At 34.5% G+C, this 25,399-nt stretch overlaps 5 protein-coding genes across 6 annotated transcripts; 2 read left to right on the forward strand and 3 right to left on the reverse strand.

Annotated features, from left to right (window-relative positions):
- Nucleotides 1–876: 876 nt before the first annotated feature.
- LOC120125549 (ethylene-responsive transcription factor CRF6-like) lies at nucleotides 877–1,874 on the reverse strand. The gene has a single exon (XM_039143954.1). The coding sequence runs from the start codon at nucleotides 1,816–1,818 to the stop codon at nucleotides 877–879; it is 942 nt and encodes a 313-aa protein (XP_038999885.1). The 5' UTR covers nucleotides 1,819–1,874.
- Nucleotides 1,875–6,012: 4,138 nt separating this feature from the next.
- LOC120125709 (NDR1/HIN1-like protein 6) lies at nucleotides 6,013–7,299 on the forward strand. Its single transcript, XM_039144072.1, has 2 exons — nucleotides 6,013–7,125; nucleotides 7,232–7,299. The coding sequence occupies exons 1-2, from the start codon at nucleotides 6,395–6,397 to the stop codon at nucleotides 7,245–7,247; spliced, it is 747 nt and encodes a 248-aa protein (XP_039000003.1). The 5' UTR covers nucleotides 6,013–6,394; the 3' UTR covers nucleotides 7,248–7,299.
- A 2,882-nt stretch (nucleotides 7,300–10,181) lies between these two features.
- On the reverse strand, nucleotides 10,182–11,944 carry LOC120125733 (putative glucose-6-phosphate 1-epimerase). The gene is made up of 6 exons (XM_039144096.1): nucleotides 11,690–11,944; nucleotides 11,433–11,596; nucleotides 11,201–11,335; nucleotides 11,015–11,117; nucleotides 10,660–10,759; nucleotides 10,182–10,539 (listed from the first exon to the last, which is right to left on the reverse strand). Exons 1-6 carry the CDS (start codon nucleotides 11,753–11,755, stop codon nucleotides 10,412–10,414), a joined length of 696 nt encoding a protein of 231 aa, XP_039000027.1. The 5' UTR covers nucleotides 11,756–11,944; the 3' UTR covers nucleotides 10,182–10,411.
- Nucleotides 11,945–14,661: 2,717 nt separating this feature from the next.
- On the forward strand, nucleotides 14,662–16,557 carry LOC120125742 (protein CURVATURE THYLAKOID 1A, chloroplastic-like). The gene is made up of 5 exons (XM_039144102.1): nucleotides 14,662–14,900; nucleotides 15,476–15,564; nucleotides 15,771–15,878; nucleotides 16,015–16,086; nucleotides 16,363–16,557. The coding sequence occupies exons 1-5, from the start codon at nucleotides 14,741–14,743 to the stop codon at nucleotides 16,426–16,428; spliced, it is 495 nt and encodes a 164-aa protein (XP_039000033.1). The 5' UTR covers nucleotides 14,662–14,740; the 3' UTR covers nucleotides 16,429–16,557.
- A 1,143-nt stretch (nucleotides 16,558–17,700) lies between these two features.
- LOC120125718 (BTB/POZ domain-containing protein POB1-like) lies at nucleotides 17,701–20,824 on the reverse strand. Of its 2 annotated transcripts, none has more exons than XM_039144082.1 (7): nucleotides 20,724–20,773; nucleotides 20,374–20,642; nucleotides 19,932–20,054; nucleotides 19,712–19,833; nucleotides 19,497–19,560; nucleotides 19,117–19,396; nucleotides 17,701–18,665 (listed from the first exon to the last, which is right to left on the reverse strand). In XM_039144082.1, the coding sequence occupies exons 1-7, from the start codon at nucleotides 20,756–20,758 to the stop codon at nucleotides 17,852–17,854; spliced, it is 1,707 nt and encodes a 568-aa protein (XP_039000013.1). In that variant the 5' UTR covers nucleotides 20,759–20,773; the 3' UTR covers nucleotides 17,701–17,851. The 2 variants fall into 2 exon arrangements, with proteins under 2 accessions (XP_039000013.1, XP_039000018.1); XM_039144087.1 differs by lacking the exon at nucleotides 20,724–20,773 and adding an exon at nucleotides 20,805–20,824 and having other exon boundaries at nucleotides 17,702–18,665.
- Nucleotides 20,825–25,399: the final 4,575 nt, after the last annotated feature.

Raw genomic sequence — 25,399 nt, forward strand, 5'->3', positions numbered from 1 at the left:
GATACCAATCCAGAATCCTCTCAAATCACTTCACAGGTTCAACAACCTGTGGGAAGTGATGATGTGAAAATTCATACTAAGTTTTGTTCAAATGTGTCTTACATGAAAGTGACATGTCATCAAAGCCAAAGAAACGACGCATTGGCTTGTCGTTGTTGCCATGCATTTAATTTTAACCCATAAGGAAAGAGAATTGCAGTCTTGCAGATCAAGTTTCATGCCGAGAGTTTCAGTTATGCACATCAAACCCCCAAAAAGCCTGTAATTTTATAAACCACGAAACATCTTTTTGCGGTAAAGCTTTTGACCGGCTGTTTATTTTTTAAATACCATCTCTAGCTGCCCGAGATATTGCCTGAAAATACACTGTGTCCCTATCACAATCCTTTCCGATATGTGTTTTCGAAGCACAATGAATTGTCCTTAGCAATCGGACTCACTGATTTAAGGTTTGAAACTAGAGGGAAAAAACCATCGAGTAAATGGTACGATAACGATGAAATGGATTAATATGGACCAATACTGTGTATTTTGTTGTCTTCACTAATAAACAAAAAGGTTTATGGCTAACGAGTGGCTAAGGTAGCGAAACGTCGAACATGGGAGCCTCCAACTTTAGCTTAAACTTGGCAGCCTTTTGAAAAGGCCAAATATTGAAGATCTCACCGACTCCCATCATAGGCACAGACAAGAAAAGATGTAAAGTGAACATTTGAACAACCAAATTGATTCAATTCAAAAGAAGATAAGGCATACACATAAGGGAACCAAGAATTAACAAATTTTCTACGCATTTCTTTACACACTGTTCTAGAGAAAACTGGGAAAATGTATCCAAAATTCCACTCGGAATTTGCCAGGCAACTTACGCTGATTCTAATAAAAATTATCGACATCCCACATACAAGACCCGAAATCGACGTCTAGTTTTAGAGAAATATTAGCATACTCAGGTTCCATACAGGCTTCTGGTAACCTCATTTCATCAAATAGTATTGGTTCAAGATTATCAGAATTGAAGTAATCACATAAAACACCGGGATCTGTTAATAAATACTCATCTGATAAGTTACTCGGTTCTATTTGGAGTTGGTCGACAGGTTTCCACTCACTTTCGATGTGCTCCGAGGAGTCATCTTTGGAGTCTGTTTGAAGTTCAGCCTCTTCGTTGGCCTGGAATCTGAGAACTGATGTAGGTGAACGGAGAGACTGGGGGTCTTGAGTCGAATCATACCCGGAATTAATTTCAAGATCAATCTCCGGTGGAGGACTCACCGGAGGCTTCACAAAGTTTGTGAGAGCATCGGGACCTTTGATTCGAACCGCGGCTCGGTCATACTCCAAGGCAGCTTCCTCAGCAGTGTCATAAGTGCCGAGCCAGACCCTGGTTCGACTCGTGGGGTCTCTGATCTCAGCCGCCCATCTTCCCCACGGCCTTTGTCGAACTCCACGATACTTGACGACACCGTTGGACAAAGATTGCAGCTTTTGTTGTTGCTTCTTCGATCTCATATTTACATGATTGCTTTTATTAACTATTTGCCTGTTTTGCTTGTTTGCCGGCTTGGAGGAATTGACGGTGGAACAATCTTCAATCCTGATTTCGTTTATATGCCTTTTCACCCTACGATGTCTCGACCGTTCACATTCGTCGCTGGAAGAATCCGTGGCGTCCTCATCGGTGACATAAATCCTGACAATTTTAGGGGCTTTAGCTTTGGACGCCATCGGAAACCACTTGCTGGATGGCTTTACTGTCTTGTTTGTTACAGTTCTTTGCTCTGTATATTTCACTGGGAACCAACTCGATGGCTTCATCTCCGGAACAGAATCATCAAAATGGGATTTTTGAAGAACAAAATAAGAGATAAAAATCTGTAAAAGAAACGATAATTTCAAAAGCAAACTGTTGGAGAGTAAAGAGCGAGAGACCAGTGACACAGAGAGTTTCAGTTGTATGAGAGAAGTCAAAATGGCAAGAATCGCTGTTTTATAGGAGTATCTTGAATAAAACTACTTTAATAGAAATAAGTTTATTTTTATTTTTATTTTTATTTTAAGGTTAAATTTTAATTTGGTTCGATACACTTTGGTTATCTAAATTATATCTTAAATTGATTTTTTGGTGTCTAAAGAATTTTTCATTAAAAAAAAATTCTAATATTTTTTCCGTTACACTTTTAGGTATTTACTGTAAAAAAATCATTAAGTGTCACATGTCACGTTTATATTTTTTAATTATTTAAAAATACAATATTATTTTAAAAAAATTTAAAAAAATAGATGTGACTTATGTCACTTAACGATTTTTTAAACAATATGCACCTAAGAGTATAACGAATAAAATATTAGACACCTATTTTTAGCTAAAAAAAATTAGACACCAAAAGTTAATTTGAAATATAATTTAGGCACCTAAAAATGTATTAAGCATTTTAATTTTTACCGCTTAACTTTTTTTACTATTATTTTAGTCATTGAGGTTTAAAAACTATCAACTTAATTTTAAATTTTTTCTTATTTTGGTCACTCTATCATTGAATTGTTAATTGTGTTATGACAGATGGTGTAATGATATGCTAAAATGATATCATTTTGACTCTATAAAAAATTATATCAAATTTACTTGGTTACAAGAATGATAATTCTTGAAGACAAACCATTACAAAACGAGATCGGTAAGATTAAGATTTCTCAAATCAAAACATATTTGAATTATTTGAAATAAAATTTCTACAATTGGAAATTAAAACATCAAAGATTCACACAGTCTACAGTCTTCATCATAGAATAGGTCATATTTGACTTCCTCAATTGTAATTCTTTTATCATTGCCTTTGACCTTTGAATTTTAATTTTATTATTAAATTAAATTAGTTGTACATGTTTAAATTGAATATCTTAAATCTTTGTGGGTTGTGGTAAGTTCTCCATCTATGCTTTCACTTTATGTATTGTTACAAGAGCAATCACGACGAATGCAAACTTGATTTCTATTTCCACAAAGTGAGTAGTGAAGGGCTATATCCTGAACCATTTGTTAGAGTAGCCCATGGCATATTTCTGGGTCCAGCTCCAAGCATGTTGAAAACCTAAATAAGTATCCGAAGCCCAAGACCAACTCAGGTGCCATCAACAAAGGCAAAATTAACCCAATATGACAAGCGAGTTTTTTATTTAGCCTAATACGACACCACATAAATTATCTTGGGAATTATGGTATTTATTACAATGACTTAAAACTCATCACGTGGACATAACTAATTTTTCTTGTACTATAAAATTGTCGTAGATCTCAAATTAATTTGAAAATAATCCACTGAACATCTGTCCTATTGGGCCACTTTTGCCACCAACATATGCCTATACCTACCAATTTACCCTCCGAATTAGTTACAATAATATAAACACACTCTTTGTGTGCGTGAATTAGGGATTCAAGGTCCTTTTTATCTATTCGTTGAATGCTTTAAGTAGATATTAGTCTTACTGAGTCGGATATGATCATAAGAGTAACAAAGCTCTCTCATAAAGTATTTTATTATTATTGCATTCTCGAAATCTAAGGTTTGAAATTTGATCAAGTTCATCGATTAATTCAATCACTTCACGATAATATACAAATATTTAAACACGTATTCAAGTTATATAATATCACAATTTAAAATAATCTCAATTAAATTATTTTATATTTAAAATTCAATAACGACAAACTCTAATTTACTTATTAATGCAAACCAGACCATTGACATATTTTTGTTTACAAATTGAATAACTATAACAAATTATATAAATATGAGTCAATAAAGACGCAACAAAAAATATAATACAAACCAACTAATTACTTTATAAATTAAATTAACATAATATGCTGCATAAAAAATGAAGAAAAATAATATAAACATAACACAAAAATGAATATGCCGAAATATATAAAATAAAATATAAATTTTAAAAATATTATACAAATTTTAATATTTTAAATAAATAAAAGAACATCAACATAAATACAACGAAGAAACTAATAACACAACATCATTTTATGAACATATTAAAAATTAATCACAAAGTCCATATAAATTACAAACTTAAAATATTCATTAACTTAGACTTGAGTAATAAGCAGGTACCGACAATATCCCTTAAATCTAGAATTGCATTGCGCACATAGCATAGATAGATGCATACCTGAATATATAAATCTAAGTCAATCATGCCCGTTACTCTTTCAACCTGGTGCGACTAATTAACTCGTAATAAGAAAGTCTGGGGGGGCTATAATTGGCTATTTGATAGTTGATACCCACAATATAGATGCCATTTTTCAACGTGTGGGCGCCATTCTTCACCGACAAACAAGGCAAATGCGGCTCCACAACTATTTGGATCAGCGCTAGGTTTTTCGGTCGAGCATCGGTGTCACATCCCCGCCTCCCTGTCCAGTGTCCACCCACATTTACAATTTTATCAATCAAGAATAATTGTGCAAGCGCTTATGTATGATTTTATATTAAAATCACAATTCATATTTAATAAATAATTATAAATTTAAGAAAAATTAAATTATTAATAAAAAATAATTTAATTATATAAAAATTTAAAAAATATCATTTCCACCCGCTTATTCGATCTATCCCGGATTATATGATTATTATCTTCAAAGGTGAACTGATTAGAAGGTGCGGAAGTAACATCAAGTAAAGATTAACAAGTGACGATGAAGCTTTAACTTACATCAACAGTTGAACGTCGAGCTTAGTATACGAAAGACTTCAGACAACGCACAAAAATACCAAACATCCCTCTTGTAACAGATTTGCCCGAATTTGTGTCGGTTTTATCACCGGATGGTGCGCGTAGCTATAAAGAAAGGGTTATAAAGGAAAAAGAGCAGCGTCGGTGGAAGTTTTGAAAAGGACAAGTTTGAGGATAACGGCAGCGTAGCTCTTATGCCCCACATGGAAGAACATGCGCTTCCATTTCAACCCCACACTCGGACACAGTCTTTACACCACCAAGTACCTCTACTCACAGTATTCAATATTCTTGGCTAATTATGTACCCATAGTCATTCTCAGTTAACTCATCTCTTTTTTACTTTTATTAGTTTTACTTACCCAAGTATGGGTAAACATTTAACGATTCAAAACTAACTTTAAAGCAAAATATATGGTAGGTGTATAACATTTGGGTATAATACACCTCATTCGTTTAATTATTAATTCGGTTACAAACATCTAATTCATTTAATTGTAATTTAGTCACTCAACTAAATATTATCACAAACATACCATAACGATTAAATATTTGATGAAACAATAATTTGATCCAATGTAATAATAATTTTAGATTCTAAAAATTATACTAATTTTATCTTAATTCGAAATAATTTAATAAACTTAATCCTTCACATATAAAATTTATATCATCTTAATATTTTATTATTCTTCTAAATTACTTGTTCTTCGTCCATAAATTTTATATTACTTTTCTAGTATAGTAATGGTTAATAGTACCTAATATCTTGTTGCTACTTTATGGTAGACTGCAATTATCCTATTGTTATTTTGATCCGATGGACTTACTTGGTTTGAAAGTATCGTAAAAAAGAATTAAATTGATGAATTTTTTAAATATAAAGGGTTAAATTTACTCATTATTTTGAATTAAGAAAAAATAATAGAATGTTTAAATTTTGGTGATTAAAATTGTTATTATAATAGATCTCATTAGACGTATGTTCCAATTTTAATGACAGTAATAATATGTTTATAATAAAGGTTTTAAATTTTTAATTCACCCAAATATAACTTTTAGAGAAAAAAGTGACTCATTTGAATCCGAAATAATAATTGAATGAAGTAATTTTAACGAAAGAGTAATGTATTTATGAGAATATTTTAATTGAATGATTAAATTATAATTATAGAAGAAAAAAGTGACCCAATTGTAACCAAACTAATAACTGAGTGACCCTTAGGTGTGTTTTACCCGTAACATTTATAGTCTAAGTGAAAATGAAATAAGTAGAAGACAAAAGTAGAAAAAATTCCCGCGCGTGAATCTCGCTAGCTCATCCCTACCAAACCCCTCTTGTTTCCTATAAGAGGCAAATCTTCTTTCTTTCCCATTCTTCTCTTCACCCATTCCTTCTATATGCTCTGCAACTCTTTTTATCATTCAAAGCTCGCGGTTGGATTCTCTACATATCCATTTCCATTCTGACGATTCAGATCTTTGCACCAATCAATCATCGGGTTGATAAGGTTCGTGTTTGTCTTCAATTTTTATCCAATTCATGGATCTCTAGAGTTTAGATTCTTTCTTGTTGATCTTTGTTCAAATTCCGTCGATTCATCCCAATTTTGCATGCACATTCTTCTACATCGGAGGCATGTCTGAAACCCCAGTGAAACCGGTTCTCCAAAAGCCACCCGGATACAAAGACCCAAACGTCCCGGCCGGTCCCCGTGGGCTTAGACCACCGCCACGGAAACCGATTCTCCCGCCTTCTTTTCATCCCAAGAAAAGAAAGACTAATTATGGCCGTGCTTGTTGCTGTTGTTTCTGCATCTTCTTTTTGATCTTCCTTCTCCTCATTATCATTTCCGCCGCCGCTTTCTACCTCTGGTTCGACCCGAAATTACCCAGATTTCACGTCCAATCGTTCCGGATCTCCCGCTTCAACGTCAACAGAAGACCCGACGGAACCAACCTCGATGCCAAAACGACGACGAGACTGGAAGTGAAGAACCCAAACGGAAAGATGACTTACTATTACGGCAACACGGAGGTTGATGTCACCGTGGGGGAAGGTGTGTCCGAGACCGATTTGGGAACGACATCGGTGCCGGAGTTCACTATGCGGAAAAAGAGCACGAGGAGTTTGAGGGTAGAAACAAAGGTGAGTAACAAGCTAGTGGTCGACGAGGTCGGGAACAAGCTCAAGGCTCGTTACCGAAGCAAAAGTTTACTGGTGAACGTGGAGGCTCGGACGAAAGTCGGAGTGAGCGTGGCGGGGTTGAAGATCGGCATGGTCGGGGTTACCGTTAAGTGCGACGGGATGTCCAAGAAACAACTTGACGGCGGCGACATGCCCAAATGCGTCATCAACATGTTAAAATGGTAAGGCAACGTTGGTTACCTTGAGTGAAATTGAAAAAAATATAATGGCTTGGGCCGGGAGGTTACATTCTGTGTGTTTAGATCTGTGTGTTTAATTTTGTTGCAGGCTCAACATTCACTGAAACAGAACACATGGTAAAAAGGACCGATTGATTTGATGGATTGGGCCGGGAGGTTACATTCTGTATCCACATTGGATTGTAGCAGTATTTATTCACACATTACATTATACTTGTGGAAAATAAAGAGTTATCATCCTCATATAGTAAAATCCATTGGCTTATTGTATTTGTATTAATTATTTGATTATTTTTGGGTGGTCGTTTCTTTTATTATTTTATAGAACAAATGGAGAGGTGGTGTGGGTCTTTAAGGGAAAATAAGGTGTCACGTTGAGATGAAAGTCGGAAAGGTGATATTTAAGCGCGACTATGGTTATGGTACGGTGTATATGACTGTCTCGTAAAGTATGGATATATAGGGTCTCTGTTTTGTGTTGTCTCTAAGATAAAGTGATTTCCATTTTTTCTTCAATTAATTAGGGGTGGCAACGGGACGGGGATGGGGACGATTTTACATTACTCAATTCGTCCCTGACACTTGTGTGTATGTTGTGAGAATCCCTATTATATATTCGGAAATTTTTTTTTGCCTACATATCCATCACTTACTATCTTTGTGAGTTTTAGTCAATCATCATCCCAAAAAAATAAACAAACATTTTTGAAATCAATGCAACACCAAAAACTTGTAAGATATATCATATTGTCTCAATTGATCTCTATCTATAATATGAAGTTTTAAACGTCAATATTCATCTAACACCCGATGTATATATATAATCTTAATCATTTTCAATCTTAACAAATCAATGTATATTAAATGAGAAAAGATCTAAACTTAAATTTTAGTTATTTGAGATGTAACAGTAGCAACACGTAATCTCACAATCTTATCATACATAATTTTTTTATTAAAATATATTAAGGGTATATAGGTAAATGAATATAAATATATTTTAAAATTTTGTAAAATATCATGGATTCCTAGAGATATTTTTCAGGGATCCATACAGTTATTCACACGAGTACGATTTGATTATCCCCACGATTCAGATACAACAATCCCTGTCTTCGTCTCCATCCCATCCTTATTTGAGTTTAAGAGATAAAACTTTCCCATCTCTATCCATATGGATGAAGATTTCGATTATTCCACATCCCTATCAACTCAAATCCCTACAACTTCTAATTTTTCCCACCCAATTGCCACCCCTACAATTAATCCATATCACTGCCCTTTATTGCAATCAAAATCATGCTATTTTCTATCTCATTTCACATCAACAGTCCAAGGATGGACTTGCTTTAGCCCTTAAATTTTCATTATATTCTTTTTTATTCTCAAATAAAATAATATTGATATTAATTATTTTTACATCATAAAAAATTTAAAAAAGACTTTCCATTCTTATGTAATGCTGACATTGTTTTCTATAATTTTTATTAGAGAAAATAACCTCAGTGATAAAAATGTCTTATAATATACGATTTTAATCAATTTTTTTTGGATTTACCAAAATAACCTCAGTGATCAATAATGCTGACATTGCATTTGTTTCTTAAGAATTTTCTCTAAAAAGATAGTATTCGCACGGACGTGTCGAAGACACGTATGACCACGACCACGACCCGAGGCGAGAAGAGAGAAGAGACGAACGGCGGCGGCGGCTCACGAGAGTCCCCCTTGTTCTCTATCACTCAACAAGGAAGTGGGAAAACCAAGACTTAAATACCATTCCCAATAGTGTTTCCAATACTATGTGGGATTGAGCATTACCAACACTTGTTCCCAATACTATGTGGGATTGAGCCTTAAATAGTGATATTATTTGTGAATTATAGTTAATGACTTTAGTATTTGTATAAAAAGTATTTGTGGTTCGTTTAGTTTTCATGTAATTCTAATTTATTTTCAATTGATTGTAATTGCACGATAACAATTTTTTTTATTCTCGCGAGTGATGCAATTTTTTTGGAATGTTTTGCTTAAAATTGCAATAATCGCGATTGATTGTATATTGATTTTTAATTATGACATATTTAATCGTATAATACTAATGCAATTGGTTGTTGATTCAGTTGTTTTAAGGTGCATGATTGTTAATTGTTTCCTGAATAATCACATAGTATTGGAAACAAGTGTTGGTAATTCTCAATCCCACATAGTATTGGAAACACTATTGAGAATGGTATTTAAGGCTTGGCTTTCCCACTTCCTTGTTGAGTGATAGAGAATAAGGGGGACTCTCGCGCGCCGCCGCCGTTGTCCGTCCGTCTCGTCTCGGGTCGTGGTCGTGGTAATACGTGTCTTCGACACATCCGCGTGAATACTATCTTTTTAGAGAAAATTCTTAAGAAACAAATGCAATACCACGAGTCGTTGCGATTTTGGACTATCGCAACGAATTTGGAATAAATCGCAACGCGAACTTCGACTATCGCAATGCGAATATGTAAATCGCAATGCGATAGTCGAAGTTCGCGTTGAGAATCTGGAAAATGATTTGCGATACCGGAGATCGCGTTACGAATTATCGATCGCATTGCGATTTAGTTGGTCATTTTAACAAATCCAAAAAAAATTGGTTAAAATCGTATATTATCAGACATTTTTTGCCACTGAGATTATTTTCTCTTTTTATTAATATGTCAAAAATAATAAAATAATTGACATTGACGTTTCAATAAGAAGAAAATAGGTGATAACATTTTAATAGTTAATGTTCATTATTGTTTTTAAACCAATTTGATGAAACGAAAGTAAAATTTTTAAAAGTAAAATAACTTAACTCATAAAAGTGAGGGGCCAAAATATCATTCTGCCTAAAGGTAACCTAAAAGGCAAAGCCATTGCAGTTACTTATGCTGCCATATAGCTAAGCTAATGTGCACAAAGATCACTATTTTAGCACTTAGCTCAATGTCATAATTTTCATTTCTAGAGATTCATATTTCTCAGTGACATGGAAACAACAAAAACACAAGAGGCCGCCATCTCATGTTTAGAAAAAACAAAACATAGGGTTTTCTACTTAGTACTTACACTGAACTCAACGCTAACATAAAAAAGCATATCCTTGCTTTTGTTGATTAACATTGAACTATTCCTACATGTCCTACCAGTGGCTGTGGATCTGTACTAAAACATCCTACATCCTCCTCAGATCAAAATGTTCACTGCTTAATGTCGATGCGACAACCGACACTTCTAACCGCCCTGTCCACTACTCACCGGGTTTCAACATCACCGGCTTCTCAATTGCTGCCCCGTTCATGGATAGCATTTGTTTGTATTCGACGTCTCCAAGATCTACCATTGATTTTGATTTCTTCTCCCATGGATTCCATACCACTGTTAACTACAGAATCACAATCTTTTTGTTATTTGTTTAGAAACAGACCAAGCTGCACTCCTTTATGAAATCCTCATAGTTTTCGTGTCCTAAAAACATCCTTAAATGTACTTGCATACCGACATCGGGTAGTCCTTCCTTCCTGACAACATACGTTCTTTTCCTTTCGTGATCAAGTACCGCAACTACATTTGGAGTACTGAGATAAACTCGATCCACCTGTCGCACCAATTGAAGAACATTTAAGTTGTCATTGTTTAAAACTCGCCTTGCAGCATTCTCGCAAGACAAATGGCTTCGAGCATAATAGATTATATTCCAAGGCAAACAAGAACAAAGTCCTAATGCCAGAACTGTTATACCATGTATGAAATGTTCCAATTTTCCCTAACCCAACGAACAGTCTTAGTAGCTCTTAAGACCACAAAAACATACATATTTGGATACTTCAAAGGAATGGTAAAACTCGTGTACCTCGGACTCGAATGTTATAGCATCCCCTTGCTCGGTAAAACGTTCTTTTTGGCAAAGGTTGTCTAGGTAGTCGAGTGTCTCCAGCCCTTCAATCCTCACTTCACTGTGGACACAGTGATGTTCATGTCAAATCCAGAAAGAACTAACTTCGACGCCATAAAAACAGAAATTGTTTGTCAAATATACCTAATGTCGGAAACTGACAAAAATGTATGATACGCAAAAGAGAAACTAAATGGCTTCCCGTTAACATTCCAAATTCGTGATATTAATGTCAGACTTCCATCTGCTAAAAGCGATACTCTCAGGCGAAAGTCAAAGCTGAAACAGGAAAAGAAAACTACATCAGCAACAGATACGCACCTCCGATAGATTTTTCAATTAAATCAACAAAGGAACTAAATATCCAAGTTCTTACCTATGGGGCCAGCGTTTGAGATCTTCTTCGGACGGTTTAAGCAACAGGTCAACAAAGGATTTGCCTTGGGAATCATTTGGACTCGGAGGTGGAGGATTTTCATCAATTGTCCAAATCTTATTCCTTGCAGATCCATGTTGCTCGAGCGACCCGCAATTACCGAACTTAACAAGCATCCAGATGAAGAACTCCAATAAGCAACAATGAATAAAAAAACATATAAATACATTTACTAAATGACAGAAAAAAAAGACTACCTGTGGGAAACAACTAGGGATTCCTCCTCGCACTCGCGGGCTTAGAACTCGCCTAAGATTCATCATACAAACATCTGATCTCGTCAACTTAAAGAAAAAAACTCAACTACCAAACCTCAAACATTCCAGGTCTTTGTTGACAATTACGGTTCAGATATAAAGATCCTTAATTGTTTTTTGCCCAAAACCAAATTACCGCTGCTAAAACGACTGACAATGAAACCCTAAGGACTCAAGGATATAAACAGGGCCCAGATTCATAAACAAATCATGATCAGAATTTGTCATTACACATCACAACAAGACAATATGAGTAAGTTCCAATAAACGGTTTAAGAAAACATGTTTAGACACTCAAACTCACAGTAATAGAAATACTTTTTTTTCAGACATAAAAATAGAAGGAATAAAACCCAATTTCGTATTCAAAGAATTAAGTAGAAAGAATCTAAATTTCAGAACTTTTCTTCTTTGAAACTGCAAAACTTAAAGCAATATGACAAGCAATGTTTTTGCACGGAGAGAATGGGGGATGTTTAAATAAAGCCATTTGCCAAAAGAAACAACCCCTTTTCCAGGTTGATTTAAAACTAAAAAAATTAAGGATCAATTTGTTAAATATATAGCTGTAGGTAAATTACATTTCAGATCATTTAATTATATATTTAATAATAAACAAATTATTTAAAAAAAATTATTAACAAGTAATATAATTAAATATTATTATAAACAAGTCATGTAACATTAAATATTAGATGAAAATATTATTCAAAAAATATTAGACGAGAATAATAGTATGATATGATATAACAATAAGTTTTAATCTTCATAACATACCAAATCTACTACTTTGATTTTAATTGAAAATAATTCAATAAATTTAATATTTTATATTTAAATTTTTTTATCGTTTTAGTCCATATTCTTCTCCTAAATTATTTGTTTTTTCTCTCATAAATGTTACATTATTTTCCTATCATTTCTCTAGCATAAATGCATAATAAGTGATTAATAATAGTTTGACAATAACTTATTGTTAGTTTATGATAAAATGTAGTTATCATGCTTTGATCCAATAGATTTGCTTGCTTAGATAATATCACAAAAAGAGGTTAAATCAATAAAAAATTTATATAAAAAGGTTAAATTTATTAAATTATTTCAAATTATGATAAAAAATTAAAATAATATATAAGTTTTGAGACTAAAGGTATTATTATATCAGGTCACATCAAGCATTTGTTTCAATTTTAACCAAAGAGTGACTTGTTTATAATAATATTTCAATTAAGTGACCTGTTTATAATTTTTAAAAGAAAATCAACATATTTATTATCAAACCCGTAATCAAGTGACCTTAAGTGTAAATTACCCTAAATATTTAAACTTTTTTTCATATCGTCAAACCATGGTTTTCAGAACCGGACCGGTTAGCGAACCGACCATGCTACCGGTTCACTAGTTCAACCGGTCCGATCGATCGGAAGAACCGGACGACGATATAATTATTTAAAAAATTAAATAAAAAAAATATTTAATAAAAAATAATTTTTTATATCACAATTCATATTCAAAGCAAGTTATAACATATATAAGTTAAAAACCATAAAATCAAGTGAAACAAAATGATTCAAATTAACTACAACATAATATTTAAGGTAAAACATATTAAATAATAAATATAATTATATAACTATAATTAAAAAATAAATTTGGAACTAAAAAAATCATAACAAAATGATATTGTTTGGTTTAATTTTTTTTTAAAACAATCCCACATGGCTAAGAAACATAAAAGATCATCCCAACTAACTTCTATAAATAATAAAGGTAATTTGACATTCAAAATCATAGAGCCTTTTGGTTAGCATTGAGTGTTCACTTCAATCAAGCTCAAATTTTAGGCTTCAATCGAGCTTCTAAATTTTTTTTGAGTTCAAACCTTTTCGAGTTCAAGTTTCAATATTATATTTCGAGTTCGAGTTGAACTTGATAATTTTTAGCTTGTGAGTTTAAGTAGAGTTGAACTTACTTTTAAAGTTTTCAAGTTCGAGTCGAGCTTAGCAATACTCGAGTTCGACTTGGCTCGTTTAACAAACGACGTCGTTTGGTTTAATTTAAAAAAAAAACAAAATTGACGGTTTTTCCGGTTTTTCCCGATTTTTAGCCGGTCCGATTTGAACGGTTCAGCGGTTCCGACCGGTTCACTAATAGCGGTTCAACCAATCTATATTAAACCGGACTAGACAACGATTCTCGATTAAACCGACCGATCCGGTCTGGTTTTCAAAACATTGCGTCAAACCTTAAAATAACTACAAAGACTATGGAACAAAAATAAGTAACAAAGAAAGGCTTTATTTGATTGCAGGCTCCTTAAATTATACTCAAATTCTACAACAACAAGAGTAGAGTAGACTACTCCCTAGTCCCATGATTATATTACACTTCAAATTGCATTAAACCCTTATTTAAAAATTCATTTTTTTAATTTATAAATAAAATAAAGTAGATTTGATCAGTATTAAAAAACTTAAAATAAATGATATTTCTAAATATTTATTGGTTCACTTAATAGAGAAGGGGTGGCATTGTTGGAAGGATAATAGGGCTTGAAATTGTGAACCATGTGGGGGCATTAGGGTTTGGAGTTATTAAACCATTTGGGATCAATTTTCACTTTGACTTTAGATTATTTTTCTTTTTCTATATAATAATTCGATTGATTATTCTTGATAAAATAGCGTAATTTAATTAACGCTTAAATATTTTAAAAGCTCAGTTAATTTAATTTGATTGAGAACTCAACATTATCTCTATTTTTTTAATATATGAAAATGAAGAAAGAGAAATGGAAATGAGTGAAGAGAGACCTAAAACGTGGATTTGCAGATAGGGAACCAACCAATCATAATCCTAATCTTGTCCACGCGTCCTTCATCTTCTTCACTTTCGCTTGTACATCAACTCCTTTCTTTGTTCAAGGATAGGATTCATTAGCGTTGCAAGCGCCACACGTATATCCAAAACAACGCAAATTAATATTTGAAAATGGCGGCAGCTGCATCAGCGTCATCTTCCATGGTGGCCACCGCCGTTTTGGCTCCACGTTTTCCGACCGCCGCTAGAACTACCCGCTGCAGTGCCTTGCCGCCTCTCCTCCCTCGTGTTTCCACCGCTTCCTTTTCCTCTTCCGTTAAGTTAGTTCCAGGTAATTTGCTCTTTCGATTCCCTTTCAGCACTCACCTCACGTGCATAATGTATAATCAGTTCAGTACTTAATTCATTTCATTATCCTCTTCTTGCCATATTTGAAAAAATTAAACTTTTTTTTAATTAAAAAAAAATAGTTGTTTTCACATATTGTAGCCTGGAAACTGGAGTTGAGTTTTCAATATATGGAATAAATCAAACATTGGGATAGATTGTGAGTTCCAAGTCTCACACAATCTTTTTTCCTTTCTTCAGAAATTGCTTATAGGGAGAACCATGGATTTAAGTAAAGGTCGCAAGCGGGATACCCGCGATGACCGCAGTAATATACGTTATGTCAATGTAACACAACTAAGAACCCTGGGAGAACTTTAGAAAAATGGTTTAATAGTTCTTTATTCCTATGCATTCAGCAAAAATAGCATTGCAAACTGTTTTGTTTTGGTATTTAGAGTATTTCTTTCTTCTTCCATATGCTGAGATTTAAGTGTATTTCTTAAAATCTATGTGATATAATATGTATGCCTTTGCTTATTATTTAAATCCTTCTCTACTTTTGGGTTCCCAAAACAGAATCCAAGAGGTTTTCTCTGCTTCAGACAAAAGCCTCAGAGGAGACCTCTGTTGATGCTGGGGAGCTTTTCACTGAATTGAAGGAAAAGGTGAGAAAATGGCTTTATTACCTAACTATGGTCGACACCGGTCTAAATAATCGAATTCTCGATCAAGTGTTTCATCCTACTGGTTCATGCAGCACCCTTTAAAAGGTGAAAGGGTTGCATCTCTTAGCTCTAATTCGAATTCTAAAATCTTGCTTTAAAAGCTGCTTAGTGCTGAACTGACTAGGCTTTCTTCCCATGTTTACTAGTGGGATAAAGTTGAGAACAAGTCCACGGTTCTTCTTTATGGTGGTGGGGCTATAGTTGCTGTTTGGCTATCATCCATTCTCGTTGGTGCCGTTAACTCGGTCCCTTTGGTAAGTGAACTCTTAACACTACAATTCAGCACTCTTAAGACGGGCGACTATCCTCAGAAAATGAATTTGCTACAATGTATTATCTCTTTCGATTAAATAGCTCATCCAATCTGAGGCAATTTTCTGTGCTAACTAGCTTCCAAAGATGATGGAGTTGATAGGACTTGGATACACAGGATGGTTTATCTACAGATACCTTCTCTTCAAGGTAAGAGATTCACTTAAACTACATGGTCTCATGAATCTTAATTCTTGATAATCTTGTTCTTTCTGGGTGAGCCATCTTGCATCAATCATCATTCATATGCTTCAACGTGTTAAATCGACATTCTAAGAAAGAAGTTACAAGCGCACGAAGACATGTTTGAAAATAGCTTCATTTAGAAGTGAAATCTTAAGATTTTGAGGCTATTTAGAATAAGAATGATGGTATGTATATTCACATTAAACATCAAGTGCTAACACCATATGCTTATTTCCTCAGTCAAGCAGGAAAGAACTAGCCACGGATATTGAAGCACTGAAGAGCAAGATTGCTGGAATTGAATAGATGCACAGCAACGGCATGTTCATTTATTCGGTAGTATTATCTTTTTGGTCCTTTTTTGTAACCTGTAAAAGAGATATCTATATCCTGTAATTGTAGGATTGCCTTGTATGAATCCTTGTCACCTTTTCATTTGGTCCTGCTCATGGATTGATACTCTTTCAATAAGGTACTACTTTGTGACCAAACACTAACATTAACATGAACAACTTTAGACGGGCGGATGTACATGGCTCCATGGAGCCATTACACACTCATTATTCTAAAAAAATGCTAAATTTAGTATAATTTGTTAATGTAAATAGAAAAAAAAAAAGGAAATTTACATACTCAATTTTTTTTTAGAATAGGGTATTAAAATTTTGAACCCTTATTTTTTAATTTCTAGATCTGCCATTGGCTTTAGAGCCTATCTATATAGTCCTCAAACTCAATAGTCATTGGCAGTATCACCGGCATCTTCCCCGTTAATCCCTTCATACAACTTGACTTCCTTGGGGATTCGGCCGTCGGCTGAAAGACACTGAGACTCGTTGAGAATGCATTTCAAGATAATATCTGTTTTATCATCTTGATAGTCCCACAAGGATAATGTCGCTGGCATTGATCCGGCCCTTTTGTACAACTTGCTGGGGATGTGGCAGAGCCGCTTGATCCTCATCGCTTCACATTGGTCATTGCTCAGCTTGAGGACGACCAGAACATACTCTTGGCCGTTTGTGTTGTAGATTAAGTCTCATTTTTGTCTTCAGCTTCATTGCTTCCTCCTTTCCCTTTGTTCTTCGGAATTCTTGATTAGCTTTGTTTGCTACTTCTGCTGATTTAAAAAAAATAAACATCACTGAATTTTTTTAGTCACCATACTAAAAAGAAGCTTTCACTTCGATTATTGTCAACAACAATTAAATCAAAAGGATTCAGAAATAAAATAATTTTTATCGAAATAAGATCCAAATTCGAGCCGTCTACAACATAGAGATGTGGATTTTATTTGGCGAGGGGTGTCTCTCCTCATCAGTTACCCACTTCCAATACGGATGCCGATGGACTGCTTCCTATCAGACTTTCGGATCTCCAATGCTTGCTTGCTACGACAAAATTGACTAGCAGTCTCTATATCTTTTCAATAGGAGATTGACTAGCATTTATTTCAAAAAAATAAAAAATAAAAAAAAAGAGAGAAAATGTAGAACATCTTTACCATTAAACCATCGGCTTCCAACACAATTAGAATTATCTCAAAATAAGTACTTTCATATAGAAATCTAAATTAACGTAAACGTTAATCCACACAAACTCGTCAACATGGGGGAAAAGTCTATCCATTTACTTTTACATTCTCTCTTTCACTCACTATCTGAGCAGAGAAACAAAAACAACATAGGGGGTTACTGTGCAGAAACTCGAACGAACAAGCAGGAGTTGGTTAGTGCCTGATGGTTAACTCAGCCCTAAGATGGAGAATACCATTTATGAAGTAAAGACTGTCTTCAGCCATGAAAGAAGTCCAAGGTATAGCAAATAAATTTCGATACCCAACTGCCTTGCCGCCCGTGAATGTGTAGTTGCCTTTGTATTTGCTAACAAACTCCTCTGTTGGCTTTGACCTCGCAGCAAATTCATAGTCCACCGCAAAACTAACAGAACCCTTTTCCTGCATCCCTAAAAACAACCCAAAGCAATGGAAAGAGCTCTGCTGGTCCATGTTGCAATGGGCTGACAGGAAGAAACCTTGTCCACCCAGGTGGAATGCCTGAGAATAAACCCGTCCAGATGGGAATAAATTTGCACACTCTTCCCTCTTTAAGTCCAGGCACACGACACATTGTTGACGGGGGAGTTCAAATTCCACCACCTTAACAGGTCGATACTTGTAAGATCGCTCGATAAAGCGACGGTTCAAGCTGGTAGACTCCTCTGCGGCCAAGCTTCGTTGTCTGTGTGGGGCTTCGGCCTTGAAAAAGAGGGCCTCGAGCACAAGCTTCGATGAAACCTCATGATCAAAATCATTACTTGTTAACACCTTCTTAAGTTTCCTGCATGTCATATAAGGGAAGCGAATGAAGCGTGCAAGGCGGGAACCAAAAACTTCTCTACGATCTTCCCATTTTGGGTACTGAGCCCTAGCCCACTTCAACACGAAGTCATACACAGCATCTTCAGATGCTATTTGCAGATCATCACTGGACAATATTGCTTCAATCCCAGCTAGTGGCAATGCCATCACTTCTTCTTGGAACCTGGTAAAATGTGCTCCAAAAGAATAAATAAGCATTTAAATATGCATGATTTCTACTTTGAATATGGCCTAATGAATAAGAGAGAGAGAGAAAGGGAAAGGAGAACTAAATTTACACTGCTTGGATTGTTCTGTTTTCATTAACATATTACCTTTCAACTTTCCTTAAGTTTTCCTAAGAATATAGCATTAAACCTTCAAATTTTTTTCTTTTTGAAAAAGAACATTAAAGCCAGACATCCATGTTAATAATGCCAAATTTCAGAACGTTTAGTTCCGAGGAGCTCAAAAGAATACTGCTACGACAATGCATGTTAAAGACTGGATAATGTAGTCTTACACGCAGTTCAAACTAGATAAGGTATGTAATCGCATCACAATACTAATAAAACTATCAATTTCAATTCATCAGAAGAAGGGAAAAAGGCCCGGATTGGAGAGCAGGAGCTTACTTGGTAATGTCTTTGTAACGGCCAGCGAGATACTGCTTTGCAGCATCGGTCAACGGTTGCACAGCATCAGCCATTAATACACTTGATGGAAGATCCAAGTAAAGCAAAGCAGACTCTGGTGCCATAGGTAAATTGCGCAATAGCCTGCTGCAGTATCTCATACAAGAGGCAACCTCAAATTTGTCAGCAGCCATCAGCACATCAAGCAATTCGGGAGCTGTGGTGACTGATAGGTTGGTGCTATACATAAAATTTAACAGCTCCATGAGAGGAGCTTCCTCTGTACATGATAATTTAAAAGTTTTCATTTAACATAGCCTGCTCAAACTTGTTTGAATAAGAAAAATAACCAATAACCAAAAACTGAAGAGTATGCATACCAGAGGCATTGATTCTTAAGGTTACATGTCGCTGCTCTGACTCCCTCATCCCATTAGAGAAAAGCTACAATTTATCAATAAACAAGTAAAAGAACAGTAATTATCAACAAAGAAGGGGGTGAGAAATATTCTTGCAAACTCATTTGCATTCTTAATACAAGGAACTCTCTTTCTATTTTCTATTGAAAAACTTTTGAGGAAAAAAAATCTCTTACCTTGTAAAAGAATGGACTTTTTGCTGCTAAAATGGGAGAACTGATATGCAATGTTTTAACTCTCAGAACTGTAGAACAATCCATGCTCCAGTTTGATTCATTGCTATTTGCATCCTCATCACCTACAAAAGTTCAAAGCAAGATCAGAATGAATACCACGGCAGTAGTAAATGAACCAAATTGTATGTTGTCTTATCTAAAGTCTTGACAACAACAAAACCTGATTGCGTTTCTTCAACCATTGCCATTGGCTCCTCATCTTGATTCTCACAGCCACCGTCATCCATATCAGGCTGGTTGTCATTTAAAACCTGATCCTCAGGGAATAAACTAAGATCCAAAACTGGAAAAGAAAATAAAAAACTATAATACGAAGTGGGCAACATTCCTACGAAAATATAGTCACAAAGATTCCAAGACAGCACAAGATTACACAGAATGTGAGTCAAATTTAGGATCATAGCAATTTAGCACCACCTTTTCTTTACAAAATTTCCAATTGATAAATTTCATCTTTACCAACCTAAGTCCACAAAGAATCGCTTTCACAAATTAAATTAGTATGTTTCAAATCTCTAGTTTCTCTGATTTTTTAAGCTAGCCAACCAGAAGCAATGAGATACTTGTAGAAAGAAATGAGAAAGAGAGGAACATAACCGCACCGGTTTCCATCTTGATATCCTCTCGACGCCTTTTGCGGTCGCGAGCCCAATTGGCGATGCTGGTGCAACCCTCTCCATCAGGGCGGCACTGAGGGGGTCCACCCATAATCTCAATCCGAAGAAGCCGGTCGGAGAAATTACTATCGTTGAAAGCGAAACCGAAATCGCCATCGGAGCTAGAGGCCCCACGAGAAAACTCCGAGACCATCTCAATTCTCGGGTCGAAAAGATCCGAATTCAATTGATCTCTCATTGATTCCGATCCCCACCTAAACCAAGAAGCAGATGAATTGAGATAGCAAAACAAAGGAAACCCTAGAAATTAAGAATTTGTTTAGCCTTTAAAGCACAAAAATTGTAAATAAAACTGAAGAAAGCTTTTCATTTGCAGCCTTTTTCTAGTAAGAATTTGTTTGAGCTGTTTTTTTTTTTTTTCATTTCATTTGTTTGGCTTTCTGCTATTTTCACCCCAATCCAATCACTAAACTTATATTAATAAAATAAAATATTTATAAACTTTATCAAATTTACGAGCTTTATTTTTATATAATTTTACTAATACTGTTATCCATGTATAAATATATTAATTTGATTTTAATATTTTAATTTTAATGTTTCATTTGCATCCTTTTCTTTATTTTATTTTAATAAAAAAGATTATTTCTACGTAATGCTTTTGTCACGTGGTTAAATTTTCGACTAACCCATCATACATTATTTAGACATTTTTGAGAAGAATTGACGCATAAGTCGTCAGCCTTAAACACCAACCCATTAAACGATGATAAAATTACGGATGGGCATGAGTCGGATTGGGTCAGGTTTTTAGTTCACCCGACCTGCCCCGAGAAGAAGGGGATCTCCACCCATGACACGACCTGATTCGATAAAATTAGTTTTTCACCCGACCTTACTCGATAGATAGTTTAAAAAATCCGACTTGACCCGACCAGACCCGAATTTTTTTATTCAATAAAAACAATTATTAAATTGAAAAAAAATATATAGAGGGGTATTATTATAATTATTCATAAATATATAAGATAAAATTATATATTTTTTCCGGGTCGAGTCGAGTCAGATTTTTTTCACCCTAAACCCGAACCCGACCCGACCCGACCCCGGATTTTTTATCAAACTGATTTAATATGGTTTCTTATCATGTCACATGAAATTTTGGTTTGATTAATACAGGGTAATTACCTTTAAGAAAACAATTCAGTTCTGCAAATAGTTTTGGGCTCTATACGTTTGTTTATTAAAGTCATCCATTTTTTTTTAAATGGTATCTGAAAAGGAGTTTATAGAAACACTTTATTTATTATTGGTAATTTTATTTATTTAAAAATACTTTTTAATCCTAATTTTAAATAGGGTAAATCACGTATTTAATATTTGAATTATCAGTTTTAATTTATTTTAATATTTAAATTTTTATTTTTTTCAAAATTATAAATGACGTTTATTTTTTATTTTATTTTAGTAATTGTTAAAAACTTAACTATTTAATACATAAGCTATAAGTTTTGGTATATTTTAATACCTAAACTTCCGATTTTTTCAAAACTCAACGTTAAATTTTGAACGGAAGTACTAAAATGAAATAAAAAATAAACTTTAGGTGTACTTTTAAAAAATTGAAAATTTAGATATTAAAATAGATCAAAACTGATAGTTTACGTATTAAATGAAAAATCTACCCTTTTAAATATTTAAATTTTAAATTAAATAATTAAAAAAAACTTTTAAAAATTAAAAATATTTTATTATATTTTTAAAAAATAAACTAACTCTAACGAACCACATCTGGTTCATGCGTTTAACACTTTCCCTAAAACCCTTATTTGACAATGATTACTGCTCAATATTTTTTTGGTAAATAGTGTACGATTTAATGGGAATCAATTTCATTTTCATTTTAAAAATAAAAATTATAAAAATCACATTATTTCAAAAAATATCTTGATTTTTAATACTTTTTTATTTCTTTATAATTTAGAAAAAAAAACTAAAGAGGGAGTCTCCCAGCAAGATTTTATACACACACAAGAGCTTGAACTTGAGACATTACTTAAGCGATATCAAAATATTTACTACTTAAACCAACCCTTGATGATAGAAAAAAAATCATATTTTCATATCTCTCAATCTATCATGATTTCCGGTTACATTCAACAATCAAAAGAATCTACACACAGTACAGGTGGACAAATCAGCACCGTCTCAAGTTTGTCCAAAAAACCAGAGGTATCCATGAGCCAGCTGATACGTACACACTCAAATGTGGGTTCATATTTTGAACCAGAAAAAAAGAAGAGGGTCAAAGCAATATTAATGGAATCTGAATAGAAAGTGTACCTATGAACCACAAATTTAGTCGCACCTTATTAGATGCATCAATATCGGTCATGGAGTTTTCTTGATTTCATTAAGATGGAGATTGTAGAAATTTCAACGCTCTTGTTTTGAAAACTAAACATCATATATTGAATAAAATTTTGGTTGAAAATTAAAGAAAGGGGTGTTGAAGTTTAGAGCCCAAGAGAGCTCCATTCACCCCAATACCTAAAGAATGAAGGCAAGCCACGTCTCCTAGCTCATGCAAACCCTTAGCCTGCTGCGTGCTCAGCAGGGCAAGGAAATTGATAAACTAGCAGGCGTAGCCATCGAGCCACCATCACTTTTCAGCATTGAGGCGTGGAGAGCTCCTTCGAGCGCCGCCCCCTACACCCTAAACCCAACTCCCATTTTACACCGTGTCCAAATGGCTCGATCCTTTTATAGGTGGTACTAGGGTCAGGACTTTTTGACACAAAAAATCACCTTTAAAATAAAATAATACCGACCAGTCACCGAATCCAAAAATTTTCCCGATCTAACACCTTAGAGAGGAGACGCGTTTGAGGGAACGCGCTTATTAGGGAAAATAGTAAGGGGCACCCAGTGAAATGCATCTTATATGCAAAACCGCTTGGATTGACTATCCCCTAGAAGACGCATGCCTGGGAACGCGCTTTGGAAGGTGCATCCCATTGGGTGCGCCTTGCCCTTAATTTTCTAACTAGCGCTACCCCTAGGGCACGCCTTCCGCCATTCCCATCCCCCTCCCGAACATTCCCGCCCAATTTCTCCCGCCAAACTCCCCAACCCACTCCTTATATAAACCCACTTTCTCAACTCAAAAAATCACAACCAAATTCTATATTCTTTCAATCTATTATATATATATAAACAATGTATAAGTGTATCTAATTATTTAGTTTTTAGTAAAAAAATATTATTTTATTATTTATTTTGTATTTATTATAAACTAATTTAATTAATTTTTTAATTACATGTAAAAAAATGGAAGACGTGTTGTTGTGTTGAACATTTTATGAGTCATTTTGCGGATACGATAAGAATACGAAACTATATTCTTCTTAAATTTACGAATATTATGGAATTAATTATAGATGATTTAAATTGTTAGAATTTATTTAAAGAACATAAAATTAGTAGTTCAAATTTTAATGCTCAGAATTTATTTGTTAGGAAAATGATCGTATATTAGAAGTTTTTATTTGCAATCAGAAGATGACCTGGCCATATTTGTCTATGACTGGATTCAGTTACTTAGAAAAAGTTGAAGGATGTTGTAAACTTGAATCTGCCCTGATTTATGCACTCATTGAAAGATGGAGGTCAGAGACACACGATCCATCTACAATATGGGGAGTGCACAATTACATTGAAAGATGTTTCAATGCAACTCAGGTTACCAGTATATGGAACTGCCATATGTGGTGTGGCAGATGATGATTGGGGGGGGGTCTATGCATGGAGTATCTTGGGAAGGCGCCGCCCAGTTTCAACGGTGGTCGAATAAGATTACAGTGGTTGAAAAGTGAATTTAAAGAGTTGTTCAAAAATTGTTAAGATGACGACGCAAAAGCATTTTGTCAGGCATATATTCTACAACTTATTAGAGGGATATTGATGCTCGAAAAATCTCAGAATCGAGTGCATTGTATGTGGTTACAACATCTGATTGATTTTGAAGAAGCCGACACATTGAGCTAGGGGCCTGCGCTGTCGGTATTTTTATTTAGAGAAGTTTGTCGGTTGACAAAATATAGTAAGACTGCTATTGGCGGGTGTCTCATGCTTCTTCAATCGTGGGCATGGTATTGCATGTCTTTTTTGTGCCCGATCGTGAATGACCCATATGCCTTTCCATTACTGTCAAGGTATCAAGACTAAATTTATTTTTAAATAATATTTCTTTATTATTATAGAATGACATATATATATATTTATATTAATTAGGTAGTCAAATAAAATGAAAATCATCGTGATATCTCACAAGAATTAGAAGATATTCGATTATTGATTAACCATAAAGCTAGTGGATAGGTACATTTTTTATTATCATTTTTGATTTAATTGCATTGATATATTTTGAATATCATTTTAATTTTGATAAGAAATCTATATATTTTTGTTTTAGTTCAAATAGTTGCCATATTTGGACGATGAATTGAGGATTTGTATCCCACCTAACTTGAGTGGGATATTGGATGTATGGATGGTGGTTCTGCTCCTTATTTGTTATGTTGTTGTTGAGTGACATCCGATTGATCACGTGCTTTGTCAATTTGGTTTTACACAATACATTCCTGAAGCACCAAGAAACATGGTTAACGGCATAACGTTGATAGGAAGGGAAAGAAAGAGGTGAATTGGTTGGTGAAACACAAAGACTGGTTGGTGATGTGAGAGATCTGGCATCAACGCTTGCCCCATTGACAATATATATCAGAAACTGGTTGCATGGTTTTACTTGGCTATATGGAATGGTTCAATGTAAACGGGAAGCCATTATTACTTTCGGAGGAAACACAAGGGGGTTAATTCATCGTCGGTGACCAAGATGTCTGACATCACAACATCATCATCCCCCCACTACTGGATGAAGAGAATCTGCTTCTGGGCCGCCTGTATCTATGCCACCGAGACCTTCACATCAATCTACAACAACACTGAT

The sequence above is a fragment of the Hibiscus syriacus genome, unplaced genomic scaffold (assembly GCF_006381635.1).
Source record: "Hibiscus syriacus cultivar Baekdansim isolate YM2019G1 unplaced genomic scaffold, ASM638163v2 tig00001349_pilon, whole genome shotgun sequence".
NCBI lineage: Eukaryota > Viridiplantae > Streptophyta > Magnoliopsida > Malvales > Malvaceae > Hibiscus > Hibiscus syriacus.

Coding starts and splice junctions, on each gene's coding strand:
- LOC120125742 (XM_039144102.1), top strand. CDS start 14,741: ATGGCGGCAGCTGCATCAGCGTCATCTTCCATGGTGGCCACCGCCGTT. Junction 15,565..15,770: donor TCACTGAATTGAAGGAAAAG/GTGAGAAAATGG, acceptor CATGTTTACTAG/TGGGATAAAGTTGAGAACAA. Junction 15,879..16,014: donor CCGTTAACTCGGTCCCTTTG/GTAAGTGAACTC, acceptor TGTGCTAACTAG/CTTCCAAAGATGATGGAGTT.
- LOC120125709 (XM_039144072.1), top strand. CDS start 6,395: ATGTCTGAAACCCCAGTGAAACCGGTTCTCCAAAAGCCACCCGGATAC.
- LOC120125718 (XM_039144082.1), bottom strand. CDS start 20,758: ATGAAAAGCTTTCTTCAGTTTTATTTACAATTTTT. Junction 20,055..20,373: donor GGATATCAAGATGGAAACCG/GTGCGGTTATGT, acceptor TTTCTTTTCCAG/TTTTGGATCTTAGTTTATTC. Junction 19,397..19,496: donor CTTAAGAATCAATGCCTCTG/GTATGCATACTC, acceptor TATCATGTACAG/AGGAAGCTCCTCTCATGGAG.
- LOC120125733 (XM_039144096.1), bottom strand. CDS start 11,755: ATGATGAATCTTAGGCGAGTTCTAAGCCCGCGAGTGCGAGGAGGAATC. Junction 11,118..11,200: donor TTGTCAGTTTCCGACATTAG/GTATATTTGACA, acceptor CTGTGTCCACAG/TGAAGTGAGGATTGAAGGGC. Junction 10,540..10,659: donor GGAAGGACTACCCGATGTCG/GTATGCAAGTAC, acceptor TGTAGTTAACAG/TGGTATGGAATCCATGGGAG.
- LOC120125549 (XM_039143954.1), bottom strand. CDS start 1,818: ATGAAGCCATCGAGTTGGTTCCCAGTGAAATATACAGAGCAAAGAACT.